The sequence below is a fragment of the Pongo abelii genome, chromosome 2, assembly GCF_028885655.2.
Source record: "Pongo abelii isolate AG06213 chromosome 2, NHGRI_mPonAbe1-v2.0_pri, whole genome shotgun sequence".
NCBI classification, from domain to species: Eukaryota; Metazoa; Chordata; class Mammalia; order Primates; family Hominidae; genus Pongo; species Pongo abelii.
In genome coordinates, this window is record NC_085928.1 from 199,197,494 (window position 1) to 199,216,375 (window position 18,882).

Genomic DNA, 18,882 nt, shown 5'->3' on the forward strand with positions numbered 1-18,882 from the left:
ACACACAGGCCACAGGGACTAACTCCTGATTTTCCTTCCTATTCCCATCGCTATCCCATCTGCAACAGAGTCATCATTCTTGTTAACAAGCCATAGACTTTTCTAAGTTCCCTGCCTGTGCACAAATATTGCTCTAGATACAAGATTTTTTAATTCTGTGGTTACCGTAATTTCATTCTTTATTTAACTAAATTGTAATTAACTAACTGAGAGTTCAGAAGAGACACACAACCATTCTGGGCCTCAGTTTCCTTACTTGTAAAAGGTGGATGCTATGGTTTGAAAGTCTGTGTCTTCTTCAAGATTTATACTGAAACATAATCCCCTAAACGCAATATTAAGAGGTGAGGCCTGTAGGAGGTGATTAGGCTATAAGGGCTCTGTTCTCATGAATGGGATTAGTGCCTTCTAAAAAATCTGGAGGAAACTAGCTAGGCCCTTTTTACCCTTTTCATTTCTCCCACCACGTGAGGACACAGCATTTGTCCCCTTTGGAAGGTACAATGTTAAAGGCACCATCTTGAAAGCAGAGACCCACACCAGACACCGATCTGCCGGTGCCTTGATCTTGGAATAACCAGACTCCAGAATCGTGAGAAATAAATTTCTGTGGTTTATAAATTATTCAGCCCCATGTGTTTGGTTCTAGCAGCTGCAATGGACTAAGGCAGTGAAGCCAGCTTTTCTTCCCAAGGGTTCACAGAGAGAGTAATGATCATCAAGTAGCTATTGATATTTCAAAAGCTTTGTGGATATTATAGATACCTGCAATAGGATTGTTAAAAATCCTGTGTGACTTCTGGAGGTATCAGGAGACAGACAGAACAAGTGAAAAAAGCAAGGGAGTGCCTGGTGTTGCAGCTGGTCCGGCAGGCAGAGAGGGCCAGCAGCCCAGAAGGACTTTCTGAAAACTAGATTTAAAAAGGGGGCAGGTAGTGCTGAAGAAATGGAGAATGACACGGCTCTTGTGAAGAGGTTCACCATGAAATAGCCCTGGGAGAAGACAAGCATCTTTAATGCCAATACTGTTTTCTAAATCTGAAGTATGATACTTTTTGTTATACTCAAATTGTTGTTTTTTAATTTTTTTTGAAACCGAGTCTCGCTCTGTCACCCAGGCTGGAGTGCAGTAGTGTGATCTAAGCTCACTGCAACCTCTGCCTCCCAGATTCAAGCAATTCTCCTGCCTCTGCCTCCCAAGTAGCTGGGATTTACAGGTGCCTGCCACCACGCCTGGCTAATTTTTCTAGTTTTAGTAGAGATGGGGTTTCACCATGTTGGCCAGGCTGTTCTTGAACTCCTAACCTCAGGTGATCCGCCCACCTTGGCCTCCCAAATTGTTGGGATTACAGGCGTAAGCCACTGCTCCCAGCCTCAAATTGGCCTTTATTGAACTGTTGTGAGAGGGAAAAACATCCCCAAACGTGCCTTTTCTTTGCCTCTGACTCAAGTTCTGGCAACTAAGTGTGGCTGGCTATGCCTTTCAAGCTGATTAGGAGTTTTCAGGGTGCCTTTCACACTGATTAAAAAGTTCTCAGGTAGTTATTCATCCAATTCTCTGAGAAACAAATATTTACTGGGGGCCAACTATGGTGGATCTGTCTTTGCTTTTAAAAAAAGCAAAAAGAATCGTTTTAAGATCGTGCGGTTTTTCTGTAGGACAGAAATCTTTCAGTATGTGGTGGAGCAGAATCCTCAATGATGAAGAGACTGGAAAGCTCTGGACCGGGGGTAGGCTAGCTCTGACAGTCTAGGATGAAGCACCAGAATGAAAAATCAAATGGGAAATGGGAGTAGAAAGAATGTGGATTTGAGCCAGGACCACATTATTATCTCCATTCCGCAAACCTTTTGTCTTCCCACTGTAACAACATCAATATTAAAACTTCTGTTTCTCTAACTTTCAACTGTTCAATATTATGTGGTTTTTTTCCCTTTTAGGCAAAATGTAATAGGTTTGGGGTGCCTTACAAATTTTACTTTTTCTTTTTTCTGGTGTGAGAACGATTTAAAACTTTTAAATTTGTGACCCTAAAAACCGTTTTTTTCCTTCTCATTTTAAAAGAAAGTAAAATATTTCAAGGGCTTCTAAAAGTTTTGTGAACCTCAGGCACTGTGCTTCTTGTGTCTAAAGGATTTGTCAACCTGGTTCTGGGGGAAAGAGAAAGGCTTCATTCAGCCTGCAGCGCTCGCTGTGGGACTGCTGATGCACGGGAAGCTGGGGATTGGTCCTGCTTCATGGAAGCTGTATCTCTGAGCCCAGAACTCACTGGCCTCAGACATTTGGCAAAAGTGCCTCCAGTTTGCCAGTGCATAAGTTTGATGGCCGTTTCTTTGCTTTTCTTCTAAATGCGGCAACTTGAAGAGTAGGAAAGAACAGTGAACTGGAGTCCAGAAAACTAGAGGTCTGGTTGCATGTTTTGATTCTATGGAGCTGTGTGGCCGTGGCCAACCTTCATCTCACGGGGTCTGTTTCAATATTTGCCAAATAAAAAAGTTGAACTAGACAATAACTTTTAAGCTATAATTTATGCCCTACATGCTTCTATAATATTATTAGAAAAAGTCTCAGAGAGATAGATGAAGTTTCTTATGAATGGAAGCAGTTATACTTAGACCAGGATCTGGAAATAAGTTATTTACTATAATACTATATTAAATTTAGTTCTGAATTTTCTGGCAGCTGAGAAGTATAGTATTTCTATTGTCTAATCAAAAGCAAGGTAGTACTTCTTTAAGGCTTTATTTGGGATTTTTTTTAATGCTGAAAAAATCAGCACTACTGCCATTTAATTTTTTTAAAAGAGCAAAAATTGACGCACCATCCACTACTTCAATAAATATAAATGTTTTCTTTCTAGTCTTTACCAATGTGAAATTATTCAGTGGAACATTGCCAGATAAAATATTTTCGGTTTCCTGCTTTATTTCACTCAAGAAGATACAACTGTTAATCTCGTGCTACTGCAACGTTTGTGTGTTATTTTGAATGTCTGTACAATACCAATTGGATATACTTAGCCATTGCTTGAACACTAGGTGTTTAGTTGGTTTTCAATTTTTCATTACTACTCAGAATAAGCAGTTAATATTGTAGTGTTTTGCTTCTTTAAGGTAGTTTTTATTACATGAATTCCCTGGAATGAGAAGATTCCATTAAAAAGTATGAACATTGGCTGGGCAAGGTGGCTCATGCCTATAATCCCAGGACTTTGGGAGACCAAGGCGGGTGGATCACGAGGTCCAGACATCAAGACCATCCTGGCCAACACGGTGAAACTCTGTTTCACTCTGTACTAAAAATACAAAAAATTAGCTGGGCATGGTGGCACGTGCCTGTAGTCCCAACTGCTCTGGAGGCTGAGGCACAAGAATCGCATGAACCCCGGAGGCGGAGAATGCAGTGAGCCTAGGTCGTGCCACTGGCGACAGAGTGAGACTCTGTCTCAAAAAAAAAAAAAAAAAAAAAAAAGCTGTGAACATCATTTACTTTTTCTAAGTTTTGACCCTTTGTTTTCCTATGAAGTTGTGCTGCCTTTACTCTCTGAATGTGTTGCCTTTACTCTCTAAATGAAGATATAAATTTACTGGGAAATATTACAGAACAGTAAATCTTTTCAGTTCTAAAAGGCTCCCAATGAGTTTGTTGCAGGGGATGATTGATCTACGTGAAAGCAATGGAATATTTGATTTTGATCTGTTACTGGGATTAATGTACCTTTAGCATTTCATGGAATACAGCCTATGCAGGGATAGAAGAGCACTTACTATTGAATTGGGAATGAACTGGGCCAGAGGTCATGAGAAATAGAGTGGAATGTGTAGATGTGCAGCATGCTTCTCCTATTGGGGAAGTTGAGGAAGTTCTATTTATTGTTCTTCTAAGATGTTCCTGTGACTGGAACAGAGCTGGAATTACTCTGGACTGGGATAGCTGGGCTCAACTTTCCCACTATTTATGGCAGTGAGAATTTAAACGGAGCTGAGAGTTTCCTTCTTTCCTGGATCTCAAACAGCTTCGTCTCAGAGCACAGAGCTTCCCCAAGTGTTTCCAGAGAAGACAGCCTGAGGGAGAGGAAGTGGTGCTAATTAAATCCTCCCTCTGTTTTCCAGGCACAGGAGCCTTTCGCAGATGTCTGTTGTTAGGCGTGTGTTCACAGAGTGCACAAATACAGAAGCAGGCTTTCCTTCCCCAATGGCACAAACCTTCCTTCACAGGTTATAGAGAACGTTAGAAATGCATTTCCTTCCAACACCCACTGTGATAAAGGTGGCAGACCTGCATAAATAGAGCATGTAGCTGCCGGGGACAGGGAGGTCAGAGTGTCTCCTCTGTCTCTCTTTCTTTCTCTCTCTCTATGTCTCTCTCTCTCTCTCACACACACACACACACACACTCTTTCTCCTGCTTCTTCATTCCTTGTTTTCTCAGAGACCAATTTCTACCTTTTGCACACCTAACTTTAAAAGATCACCTAAAAGCTCAGAGACATCTTTTCTGTCATAAGGCAGATGTTGGGTGTGCTATACTGGGGGCATGGCTGGGAGGCCAGTTGCTACTACGACTATCAAAGTGTGACCCTGGGTGGTTCCCATCTACTCTATGTTCCTCAGAAAGACGGGGAAAGAGTAAGTAGCTCTTCTAGGATTGCTGGAAAGATTGGATAAGAAAACATATAAAGCTTAAGAAACATATAAAGCAAACTGCATAAGCCTTTCCACTTGTGAGTTACCTTAGCTGTGTTTTCTACATTCAAATCCTCAGAGTGAACATGTATATAGATCCACATTTGCCTGAGGCCATCCAGTTCACTCCTATCATCCTGACCTAATTGCCAATAGCACCCTTTTCATTCCAAAATATCCAAAATTAGCTAATAAATTATATGATCATACTATTTTTACCTCTTGTGAATAGCCTAGTTAATCCCAATTTCAAAAGCGGAAGCTTGCTGGGGATAGGGGCTTTTTCTCACCTTCCTTTGTTTCACAAGAACCAAGGAAATGGATTAAAAACCACTTTTGTTTAAGAATAAGGAGGTGACTCTGAGAATAATATGACATTCCTACTTTCATGGTGAAAATGGACATGACACTTTCTAGGCAGCGTTGATAACATGCTCACTGTCAGCTTGAAATGATTTGAGTGCACATACTAAGCTAACATGTGTCTTCTATTTTATTTTGCTTTGCTTTATGTGTACAAAATAGAAACCAATGTATTATTTTTATTTATTTTTAAACCATGTGTGATCATTACTAGCATCCACAGACATGCAAACAAAAATAAAAATCACCTCTAACACTGTCATCTAGAGATAACTATTGTTATATTTGATTTTACTTCTTTTCAGGCCCACTTTTTAGACATTTTTAAATCCGTTATGCCATACACGTGTGCCTGTATATACATATGCAGATACATTTCCTTCCTTCCTTCCTTCTTTCCTTTCTTTCTTCTTTCTTTCTTTCTTTCTTCTCTTTTTTCCTTCTTCCTTTCCTTCTTTATCTTTCTTCTCTTTCTTTCTAAATTATTTTAACAAATTATATTATTTGTTAAATTATTTAACAAATAATATTATTTATAATAGTTTGTAACTTACTTTTCTCCATTTATAATATATTTTGGGTATTTTTCTGTGATAAAAATATACACTCACACTTTCAACGTAACATTGTATTTATAGTATAACATATTTTATTTAGTCAACGTCTTACTGATGGATACTTATTTTATTTTTTGGTGTTAGAGACAATGTTGCATGAATGTCTAATGTTTTTATATACAGTGTTCCATGAGATATAGAGTGGTGTGTTTTTCTTTTACATATAACGTGGTATATTTTTCTATTAGATGCGATGTTGCGATGAACAAACTTATTTTTTTTTTTTGAGACAGGGTCTTGCTCTGTTGCCTAGCCTGGAGTGCAGTGGCATGATCTTGACTCACTGCAAATTCCACTTCCTGTGCTCAGGTGATCCTCCCACCTCAGCCTACCGAGTAGCTGGGACTACGGGCACATGCCACCATGTCTGGCTAATTTTTGTATTTTTTGTAGAGACTGGGTTTCACCATGTTGCCCAGGCTGGTCTCAAACTCCTGAGCACAAGGGATCTACCAGCCTCGGAATCCTAGAATGCTGGGACTGCAGGCATGAGCCACCATGCCCAGCTGAACAACCGTGTGTGTGTGTGTGTGTGTGTGTGTGTGCACGTGTATGCATGTGCGTGTATGTGAGTCTTTGGGTATTCGTCTAAATTATTTCCTTAGAATAAATTTTTAGAATTCGAATTTTTCAGTTTAAAAACACGTTCAGTTCTAAGTGCTCTTATGCTCTATTATTACTCAAGAAGTACACAAGAAAATGCATTATCATTGCTTTTAACTCTTAAATAAGCTTGCAGTCTGGTGCATTTTCAACCAAAAATGCTATGCAATTTTGAAGAGAAATTGTCTGGTAATTATTTTACACAGCTCTTCTCTTGTTCAGCTTCCTGTCTCCTGGGATTAAACTCCTTTTCTCTGTCAGGAGAGTCTCTCCTTCACTCCTCTGGTAAATGACCTTGCAGGATTATGGATGTTATTTAGAAGTCTGTGTTATGAAGCTGTATCCACCAATGCCTCTGTTTAGTTAACATGAAAGATGTTTTTAAGTTTCAGGAATTCCATTTGCTCATCATATTCTGTTTTGCCATAGCTAGGACACAGGTACAGAGGTAACATTTTTTCAATGAGATTTTTCTGCCCTTGTTTTAGGCTGAAGAAATGTCAACAATTGCGAGTTTTGAAGGATTCCAGGCTGTGTCTCTGAAGCAAGAAGGAGATGACCAACCCTCTGAGACTGACCACCTATCGATGGAGGAAGAGGACCCGATGCCAAGACAGATTTCAAGGCAGTCAAGTGTGACTGAATCAACTCTTTACCCCAATCCTTATCATCAGCCTTATATCTCACGGAAGTACTTTGCTACACGGGTAAATTTATTGGTTCTCTTAAATACTACATAAAAATTCACCATAAGACATCTTAAAATCCTTCTGTGTATCACATATTTACTGAGTGTATTCACGTTTGTCTCAGTAATCATCATAATAATCGTGAAGTAGGTATCCTTATCCCTATTTAAAGATGAAGGATCTGAACTTCAGAGAATTTAAAGATCTATTTTTGATTCCACAGACAGTATTAAGGAGAAGTATGTCCTCCAGCTTCCTTCTTTGGCTCCTCAGTTTTTGTTTATGCTAAACCTGATCTCAAAGAACTAATATTCCATAAAGAGAGAACCATAGCAGCTAGAATACAAAGCTGTTAATCCAGTGAGGCTATTCATTGTTTGTGTGGAAAAGATATGGATAATGGAGTGGAGAGGGTTGCTAAGAACACACTGACTCTCTAAGGTTTACAATGGGATGCTCATATTACAAGGAGGGAGCAGGTAGCTTTAAATCTCAAATCTATAGCTACCATCTGGAGCTGAGCTCTCTTACCTGTGCAATGGAACTGGGAAAGTAAATGGATGGGTAAGTAAGCAGGAGGGAGCTTGTATATCTAGATGTTATAAAAGCAGTATTTTTAACTTTTAGCATTTGAATCAAGTGGAGAGTGCTTCATAGGTTTCTAGTACCTTTCCCTCTTGAGCTCTTCTTCCTACTTATAGATCCTCTTTCCAATCCTTCAACATTCTTATTAGCACAGTCATGGTTAGCTTAGAGGTTACAATCAATTGGGGGCAAGATCAGGGAGTTTACACTATGGCAACAGAGAACATCTCATTTTCATGTGTACGTGGGAGATCTTTTGGGAAAAAAATGTATTTCAGCTCATTCTCATAAAAAATTGGGGCCAGGGTTTTGTGACTTTTACAAAGCTTTAATTAATAAATCCTGATTTCGTTGCTTTCAAAATATATCTTTGGTTTAGGTAAAGTTTTAACTAAAGCAACTTAATGAGTGTGTGTGTGTGTGCCTGTGTGAGTCTGTGTTTAAACACTGCATATACTCTTATGTGCAAGATGCTTTAGTAGGTGCTATACTATATGTGTGTTTGTGTGAGTGTTTCTGCATATGTAGAGCATATGGTTTGTTTTCCGAAGTATGTGAACTTTATTGAATATGCAAAGTTAAGCTGTGTGATATAGCTGCAAAGGAAATCAAAGCATCTCTTGGAGTTGTGCTATCTTTGATATTGATGATGTCAGGGTTTGATGATAGAAGAACACACTGTGATATAGAATAAAGATTTATTATTGGGAGCTGATGCAATTATGAGAGCTGGCCTAGACTATGGAAAGTTGTTTTCTCTGAATCTGGTGTTGGGCCTGAAGTTAGAATAGGCCAGTCAGTTGGCAGTTGGGAAGAGAAAATAGGGAAAAAGGAATAGGAAAAAATTGCATGGACAAACTGGAATTTCTGGTGACAGTGTTTAACTTATGAGGAAAAACTGGAACCTATGTCTGTCTCCCACCAAGTCTAACCTTGATGGTGTGAAGTCACTTTTAGAAGCTAGTGCTTTCATTACTGAGCTACACATTTAACCAGCCCAGGGAGAGGAAAATCTTAGAAAAAAAGCCTGACTGTGATGGAAGGAGATGCAGGTACAGGGGCTACCCCTTGCCATTAAGTAAACCAGGATATCAGTTGCCATGATCACGAGTTGTCACAGTGCATGGTGACCTGCACTGATCTTCAACAGGGAAAACGACTTATGTTTCAATTCTGCCTTTTGAATATTACACAGGTGTCTCTTGTTGCCAGCCCTAATTTGAAAACACACACAAAAAAGCAATTCTGGAAAATGTAGTTTCAGCTTAGCTAAATTGACAGAGTCCAAATCCACTACACATGATGATTGTATTGGTGTTGCACCATGTAGCTTATACAGCAAACTCACATCCTTTATCTGTTTGATTCCCCAGAGCAATAATGGGAGGCAGGCAGGAGAGGGCTTACCATCCTTGTTTTAAAGATGAACATATTGAAGTTTGAGAAAAATGAAGTGACCTGTCCAAGTCATATAATGTTGGTGGAAGGGCTGCAGCTAGATTCTGGACCAAGTCCAATACTTTCCTCACCATGCACAATAGAATTTATGGCTCTTTTATAAGTGTTTTCAATGACTGATTCCAATCAATGCGAAGAATATCTTTTTCATTAGGTGTATCGAAAACAATCTTAAGTTCTCAAAAGCTTGTGAGGGAAAAATCTTCTAATTATTAGTGAATCTAAAGTAAACCTGAAGACTCTAGGAACCAATAGGGAGATTTTCCCAAGATACTCAGCATTTGCCCTCCTTCAGACCAACAGACATAATATGAAGAGCTCTTATTGCCATGTGAGTAAAATAAATGTGCATTCACACACGCGAGAACAATGAAAATACAACTGTTGGCTTAACTGAAGTTTATAATGATAAACTTAAAAAAAAAAAAAAGATCCAGCTTTGCTAGCTTATGAACCACAAGTCTGCTAATAGGTGGTAGTTGAAAAAAACTGGAAAGAAATGTGTGTGTGTGTGTGTGTCAGGGGAGGGTATTATATGTATATGCAAATATTTCCTCATCTACAAAGTATAGATAAAACACCAGTTTTATATAGAAATTTAAATAAGCTAACTTTCTAAAAGTTCTTAGTAAAGTGCATAACACATCTATCAACATCTTATAAATGGCATCTCATTGTTGTTATAAATGCTTTCTCTTTTTTCTTGACTTTATATCCATTTTTCTGTAATTGGTAATAGGAAACAACATTAAGAGGCCCATGACCTCATCATGATCTTCAGGGTAAGATATAAATGTAGACGTGTAGGGTCTGTAGCAATAAAAAGGAAGCTAATTCATTTTCTCAAGGGATAATTCAATAAGATCAAGAGTCTCAAAGATTCAAATCTATGAAAGAGTCATGATAAAATATGACTTCTTAAAGCTGAAATGAGATCTACAGGTGATATAGTCGATGATTCTCAATCTTTACCATGTAAAATATTATATTCTAGATTTCCACAAAGTCTCTGGTGATACTGATGCTCTCTGTCCTGAGACCACATTTTGAGCATGAGTGAGCTAATCAACACACTTGTTCTCAAAGGAAAATAAGGCCAAGAGAAGGGGGGAGTGCTTGCTCAATGTCACAGTAGTTAGTGATCACTGACTTGCCCAAGAGGCTAGCAAGTGACAAAGCTAGGGCTCGAACTAGTTTCCCAATTTATAATTAGATTCAATTAAAATGAAATCAACTTATCATGGAGTAAGAATTTAAAGTATATATGTTGTAAATTCGGAAGGGTAGTCATGGAGTGGAGGAATTACTTGGTTAGGTATTTTCTATTATTAAAACGTTTTAAAATTATTGCACAGGCAGTGGTTTATTGAGGAAAATTAGAAAATGTAAATAAGCAAAGTAAAATAAAGATTATCACTGCCCAAATTTAACCAAAATGTATTAAATCTGCTCTTATATATTTAGGTACATATTCTTTTTTCTTTTACTTATATATACACAATTCTTGCGTAAAAATGGGATTATATGCCAACTATTATTTCTCATTTCAATAACATACTTCCATAATATAATTTTTAATAGTTTCATAATATCCAACTATGGGAATATACTACAATTTATTTAACTTTTGTTGTATATGTAGGTTTCTTCCTGTTTAAATTTTTTAAACTAGAAAGGAAAGTTACTCATTGGCTCCCTGAGGCAGGATATTATTCAATTTCTCCAGTGCCAGGAGTAAAGAGCCAATGGCATAATCAGAAAGTTCAATTATATGAATTACAAATTAGATTTACAAAGAGGTGACTGACACATAAATTAATTATTGACCAACAAGTCAATTTTAGCATCATAACCTCATATATTAGACCACATCACTCAATACTGGATCATAAAAAAAGTATATCTGGCCCCTTAAACCTCTTGTATTCTTTATGGGTCACTCTGGGATGTTACTTCCTTTCCTCAGGCTTCCAACCTATTATTTATTTTCTGAAACTGTGTGCCTCTGACTTAGCTCAGGAGCTCCCAGCTAGAAGGGTCTTGAGGAATACTGAATCCAGAATCCAACCTTTGATGCACACAAATGAGGTATGACTTGGTGCCAAGGTCAACAAGCAACTTCTGGGCCATGCAAGAACTAGAAGACAGGCCTGGAACCCAGGACCCTCGATGCTTTCCACCACACCCCACTGCCTCTGACCTTGGAAAATGAATGAAAAGTCACGGAAACAAAGATCCAAACTACTTGCCATCAGTCTGCTTGGATAACCTTTTCCTTTGGTTTCAGTTCATCTGCTATTATTGCTTACACATATCTAAAAAAAGGCCTAGTGCCTTCTCTGAACAAAAGTACCCCTCAAGGCTAATGACTAGAGGTATATTATGATAATCTTCTTGGTTGTGGAGACTGATATTCAAAAGCAACTTCTTATGAAAGGAACAATACTTAGTCCACATGGGTAAAGATATTTTTAAACTCTCTGTAGGACTCTATATTTGCAGATACCTTGTCAGAAAGTTGAAAGCGATTTGGGATGGGGAATTATCTCTAAATTTATACTCGAGAATGTAAATTACATACAAACTAATGGGACTAAAACTATTTGATCTTTTAATATTTAATTAATGGTTCCCCGTGGCGTTTTTATAGTCTGTGTTCTATTGTGAGCAACGAGACTTTAATAAGCAGGTTCAGGACTTTCCATTGTGTAGCAAGATGTCATTGCTTCCATGACACTAATTTGGCTTTCATACTCTCTCTCTTTCCCTCTTCTCTTGCTATAGGGTTCCCTGTGTCTTGCTTTCACATTGGGAAAAAATAAATATATTAGTTGTATTGTTATTGCCTGTGTGGGCTTCTTTCGGGTGTAGAAAATAGTTATCTCACTGGGCAAAAGATTTCTTGACTCCCTCCAACCCTGAAATCCTGTGAAGATTATAAAAAAGATGATTTTTTTTTTCTTTATGAGAGCAGAGAACTAACCACAATGAGATATGATATATTCCCTTCATTTGTAAAGGGATATATGTCTTCATTGTAAAGACAAATTTGCTTGGACTTTAAAAATCACATCTGATTTAGAGCTGATTTTCTTACTTTATGTGTTCACTGCGAAGTGACTCCAGTCTGGACATGACAAGAGAGACCCAAGTGTCTGAGTCTGCAGAGACATTCTTTTCTATACCACTCCTGTTTAGCTAAGGAGCTCATTACACGGAGAAAAATTAGCACAGACATGGACATTGTGTGACAACTGGCCCCAGGCTAGTCTAGCTCAAGGAAATGTAAGGAAACAAACACATATGTTTTCAAAATTCCCCCAGTAGGTTTGCTTTGACTAAAACTATTCAGTGCTAGACTGTAAAAGACAATATTGCCTGTTATGCTGTGTCAGATGATGTGTACATATTATTCCACTGTACTTCCCTGTTTGTCTTAGGCTGCATGATGTCTCAGAGCTGATTATTCAATTACAGTAAACATTTGATCCCCAAATTCTGGTATAACTATTTTCCTTCTATCTAATATCAGCCATAATGAGAATGATGATAAAGATTTTTATTAATCAGTATTTACCATTTTATATGTAATAATATAATATATATACTGTTTTGTAGCATGACTCAGTTACAGTTATTATCTTCTCCATCTAATAAATGAGCAAACTGATGTACAGAATGACAAAATGGTGTATAATGGATCCTCATAAGAAAGGCTGAGATTTAAACCTTGATGTCCCAGACAAAGTCAATGTATTTATACTTTTATATTATATTTGGCCCTAAATGACTAAAGTTAACTTATTATAGTAACTATGATAGTAAGATGGGGGAGAGTACAATTCTGAATCTAGGTATATTTTCCTTCTGTGTTCTATAAGGGCTTGACCCACATTTTTACCAAAGATAAGAACAGCACAGTGAGAAGACTGATAGAACTCCAGAGGCTACCAATTCATTCTGTAAATAACACGCTTTATTTTTTGTGTCTAACTTTTGAAAAGGTATACAGCAAAATATCACCTTCATCTTCTATCTTCATCACATTCTTTACTACCCATAGGGAACCAATGTTAATAGTTTCTATATATCCTTTAAAAGTTACTTTAGGCATATAGAAGCAAACATAAATATTTGTTTTTATTCCCTCTCCTCCTTTTTATGCAGAAAATGGCATATTTTACCCTCTCTTCTGTTCATTGTTTTCTTTCATTTGATAATACATTTAAAAATCTTTCCATATTAACACAATTTTCTTCACACTTTTTATAACTTCATCGTATTGCATTGTATGAATGTATCCTATAATATATATCCCTAGTCCTTTATTGAGGGATGTTTGTGGTTTTTTTCCAGAAATTTTTGCTATCCAAAAACAAGGCTGCAAAGAACACTTTATAGATATGTCATTTTGTATATATGCAAAAATTTCTTTAGTATAATTTCACAGAAGTGAAAATCTGGATCAAAGGATAGATCATTTTTCATTTTGATAGGCTTTGCCAATTATTTTCCATAAGCGAGGCAAATAAGGTTTTAAAAATTCTACATGATTATACTCATCTTCACATATCCTTGGCAAAGTGCCTGGCATAAAAGCATTCAATAAAATGCTTATTTTAGGATTATTTCATTACTCTTTACTTAACAATTTTTTCTTCTGAAAAATATTAGTCTCACTACTAAGTTATATTTGTTGAGACCAAAATTATGTGAATACAGGAAGAGAGACCCAAAAAAATACCCATGTTGAGTCATTAAAGAAAGTATTATTTTTGAGAGGACAAATGGGACTGGAAGAGTCAGACTGCATCACAGGGAGCGGAGGTTGAGTGTAAGGAAAATTGTCGTAGAATCCTAGGCAACTCCCCTCCAGAGTCATCTATTCCTGCCAGTGGGGTCACTGGAGGTGACTGATGTTGGCACAACCTTCTCTGTCGAAGTACATTTGAGCAGTGGTTCTCTTAGTACAGCCTCCACACCACCAGCAGCACCCAAGAACTTGTTAGAAATGCAAATTCTCAGGTCCCACCCTGGTCCAGCTGAATAAAAAACTCTGGGTATAGTCCCAGAAACCTATGTTTTAACACATACTTTAGGTGATTCTGGTGGGCATTGAAATTTGAAAGTCATTGAGCTAAAGAGTCTATGAACTTGCTAGAACAGATGACAATCAATCTTTATGCTATGGTTGGGCCTATAAGTAGTAACACCTGTTTGGGGAAGGCTGCAGAAAATGAGGTGAGGAGACTGAGAGAGTTTATCTCCATGAGTCAGCTAAAATTTATTGTCAGAGCATTGGAAGAAGGAGGCTATGTTGTTTTTTATTGACATGTGCTCTAGGAAGAGAAAAAAGGTTTAATTTAAAAACGTACAGATTCCTAAAGGCTTTGAACTTTATAATGCTTGTTTGGAAAAACTGTTCCTCTGAAAGTAGCTGTCTTCATTTATATAATAAAATCTGAGTAAGATTATAGAAGATGGGGCCTAGACCACTTTTTCTCCACCCAAGGAGAAAAGCTTACCAGAGTTCAAGACTAAGTTTTCTGGAAGGCAGTTAGGCATACAGGCAACTGCATAAACTATATCCTTTGTGACCAGCTTTCCGGAGGAGCTGCTGGAATATACTAACTAATCATAAGTGCAAAGTGGGCTAAGTCTGCTCTAAACTAGGTATTTTCTCCTTTCCACCCAGCCGGGGGCCATTGAGACTGCCATGGAAGACTTGAAAGGTCACATAGCTGAGACTTCTGGAGAGACCATTCAAGGCTTCTGGCTCTTGACAAAGTGAGTAGTTACAGCTAAGTGAAGGCCTGTGGAAATACAGCGTTTTCCGTGACATCACCGTGACAGAATAGGAGATGCACCTGTGGTAGAATTTGTCTGGTTGCTACATAAGATAAATGATTGCATTATCAGGTTAGTCACATTTTCCAGCATTCCGTGGCTGATGATATGACCAGATATGACTCCTGTACCTGTTTTCTGGGCTGGTCCCCTCACTCAACCATCACTACGTCTACCTTAGGTCAGGCCTGTATCTCCACTCTCAAAGAATGTTACATTGGCTTCCTAATTCTCTCATTCTAATCTCTCTTATTTAAAAGCACTCCCCCTATAAACACATTGAACTACTAATCATCTCATTCTAGGTGTCATGGAAAGAAAGTCTGGGAAAGAATATAGATACAATCAACATATATACTTTGAATTTGATCTTATATATAATCATATGAACAGAAAAAAACAGGAAAATCATGAAGATAGCTAAGTCAGGTACATTTCCCAGAGTTAGGATAAAAACCGAGTCAAACATTCAAGCCCTTATTGCTTCAATAACTGCCTGCATTCCCCCCAAAGATTATCTTATCCATAAGAGCTTTGCTTGCAAATACCACCACAAAGATGGTTACCTTTCTAGCCTTCCCAGAAATTCTATTGTTTGTGCGACCATCTCTTTACCTGCCAAGTAAATATTAGTAATACCATGGTCTTTATAATAAGTAAAATATCCCCATAATAAGAGAAAAGGCAATTTTTTTTTTTTACTACGGAAGCCTTAATATTAAATAGATAATTTGATTAGACTACCCAGTTCAGATACTTGATTAATTCAGTAAGTTCTGTTTTCTGGCCTGGTAACTTGATCACAAAAGGATTCAGCAGAGAAGCTCAGTGATTCCTATACCTTGAGTAAATAATCATTAATCTTTAACACCTGGGCAGGGTGTCTTGATAGACTAAGTTTCAGGAGGGCAACACTTGAATGTTTTACCATCCAGGCTAGCAGAACAAATTTTTCAATCAATGGAAAGTAGAACCATTATCACCTGTGAGTTCATCTGATTGCTCACCATTTTATACTATTGTTTCAAATAAATAAAAATGAACTCTTAGACACCAACCTATCTGTCAGTTTTGGGTTTTTGTTTCTTCATGCATAAAATGGAGATAGTAGTATGTATCTGAAGAATTCTTGAGAGGACCAAATGAGATAACATTGGTAAATTAGCAAAATGCCTAGCACGTGGACTTTCAATAGCTGTTAGTGCCCCTCTTCGTTCACAAGTAATAACCATTAGTAAGAGGCTCTTTTTTTGTAGCATCTTCCTTCATTTCTATACTATCCATCTCTGTCATTTCTGGGTTACCTCTAATGAAAAAAAACTCTATAATTCAGGCTTTTTCCTAATTCACTTTTACCAACACTCATTTCATTTCCCACCCCCCACTTCCCATCCATTGTGATATTTGACTTCTGCAAATGAATAGTCTGCCTTGATTAGAATAGGTGTCAATATAGATTTGGGAGATCCAATCAGTAGCAAACACTTAACTAATCTGTTTCTACACTGCATCTCCCTCACAAGAAGGAATACACAAATGCGGTACTTCTAAATCTAGTCAAGGCTGTTGTTGAGTTCTCAGATAATAGAACTGGTAATTTCTTTAATCTTGCACATTTTAATTGGCTTTATTTATATAGAAATATACTTTTTTTGTTTGCTTGATTATTTTTATTCAGTGATTATAAAGATGTGTGGACATAAATTGTCCAAAGCTAAGTCAGATTGTATGAACTGTATTGAAGCTTAGCACTACAATTCTGCCTGCTTGATTTAACATCAACTACAATGATTGGTAACACCAGTAGTTTTCAGAAAAGTATGAACAGCTGTCCCCCAAAGACCCAAACTTTGAACCCAGCTTGAACCTAATAGGAAGCTCAAAAGTTGATAAAGCCTATCTAGAAACTCATTTTACATTTCTCTTTTGTTTTGTGGTACCTATTTAAATTAACTACAACAATGAGGGATGAGTCCTGCATACATGCAATTTCTTACTATCGTATTTGCTTGTTTGCTTGCAGACTTTCTTCCTTTGCACTTTGGAACCCATCCATCCCCTTTAAATCGTAGTTCCTTGGTGTTCTTTTTGGTCTTCTCTCTGCCAAAATCCTTTACCTCCTCTTCCCCATTAAAACCTACTTTCAAGAAAAGTTCTGATATCAGTCATTTCTGCCATGGTGAGAATTTGACAGTTTATTTTCTTTGCCTGTTAAAAACCTCATCGTGGGTTCTGAGATGCGTTATGCAATGGAAAGAGCTGCTAGTTGTAAAGATGACGGTTCAGGCATCTGGTCCAAATAAATGAGGTTCCTAGTCTAGCCACTGTTACTTTTCAAGCAGAAAAATAGGAAAAAATAATTGTCAAAAAGAGGAGCATTCATGGAGGATTTAAATGGCCTTTCATATTTAAGCCTTTTTGTTTGTTTGAAAATTCTAGCACACCAAGGCAGGGAAAGGCAAAAACAACAACAATGAGAACACATAAACAAAAATCCCAACTCCCCCAACAGCAACCACAAAACAAAAAAACTAAAGAAAATAAACAAACATGCAGGCCCAGAAAGGTAAGAGCTTGCAATTACTCCTGGCTTCTTGCTTCCCATTTATTTAGTTCTTATGAATTATAGGAGCTGTAATATGGACCAACTACCCTAGCCTCACCAACCACACAAGATTCTCTCTCTTTTTTTTTGAGATGGAGTCTCGCTCTGTCACCCAGGCTGGAGTGCAGTGGCGCAATCTCGGCTCACTGCAAGCTCTGCCTCCGGGGTTCATACCATGCTCCTGCCTCAGCCTCCCGAGTAGCTGGGACTACAGGCACCCGCCACCACGCCTGGCCAATTTTTTGTGTGTTTTTTTTTAGTAGAGACGGGGTTTCACCCTGTTGGCCAGGATGGCCTCGATCTCCTGACCTCATGATCCGCCCGCCTCGGCCTCCCAAAGTGCTAGGATTACAGGTGTGAGCCATCGTGCCCTGCTGAGATTCTCTTTTATGTATGACGAAAATGACTGAGCTTCATGCACATTAACTTTTAACTCATTCCATGGAGATGGGACACTCCTGGCTGCTTGTCTAGCAACCTGGCTGCCTGTCTAGCATGCCTGGCTTTGGAACAAGGATTCCCATTTCAGAAAGATGAGAGTAAAAGCCTTTTTACTGTGTATAGCACATTACAAATGATTTTCACATCTGTGAACTTACGTTAGCTTCACGACAACTTTGTTGGTTTTATGATTCCTATTTTATAAATGAGAAATGTGGGCTGGAGAACATGAAGTGCCCAAATGAAGAACATATAAGTGATAGAGCAAGGAAAATAGACTGCACTCCTGCATTGGTCTTGAGGCTGAATGGGTTCTAATTCTTTCCAAAGATGCGTGTGTGAGTTGATTGATGAACTCAGCTCAGTCTTTAGTCATATTTGATCAAACTCCTAGAAATAGTTTGATGTAGGAGGGCAAGGTGGGAAGTGTCAAGAGAAGAGACTGGAGAAGAGCCTAAGGGCCTTTGCATCATGTTAAAGAACTTGGATTCTATCCCATATGTGATGGGGAGGCACTGAAGGGTTGAGAAAGTGCAATCAATTTCCATTTTATAAAGATCACTATTGGCCCTCAACCTTTCATCTAAAATTGCTGGGACTAGATGTGAATGAGAAATGAGAATTTTTCAGATTTTATAAGAATAAAACAATGCATATGTTGTTTATTTTACTAACAGTAAGTTGGTAAAGCCATTTTCCAAGGAGTAGTACTCTAATTAACTCAGGTAAGCTGCTTTGTGATTCTCTAAATTGATATGGGCACATTATTCAGTAAAATCAGAAAAATAAGTTTGCAGGCACTTGGGAAGAGAACACAAAGAAAATAAACAGAGAGTCCAAGAGGGGCACTGGAGAGATGCAGCCCTAAACCTCAGCTAGATCCCAGTTTAGCTGACACCATTAAGAGAATTCTAATGAATCTCCAATTAGGATTCAGGCCTCCAGGCCAGCTCATCCTGGACTGTTATGTACATCTATAAAGAGAGGA

General features: G+C 38.0%; 1 protein-coding gene across 1 annotated transcript in view; it reads left to right on the forward strand.

Annotated features, from left to right (window-relative positions):
• The window catches only part of TPRG1 (tumor protein p63 regulated 1), a 163,906-nt gene that overhangs the window by 39,715 nt on the left and 105,309 nt on the right, over positions 1-18,882 (forward strand). Inside the window, exons 3-4 of the mRNA XM_054553124.1 lie at positions 6,758-6,976; positions 14,697-14,788. Of these exons, the coding sequence (XP_054409099.1) occupies positions 6,767-6,976; positions 14,697-14,788 (302 nt within the window). The 5' untranslated portion in view covers positions 6,758-6,766. The remainder of the gene's footprint in view (positions 1-6,757; positions 6,977-14,696; positions 14,789-18,882) is intronic.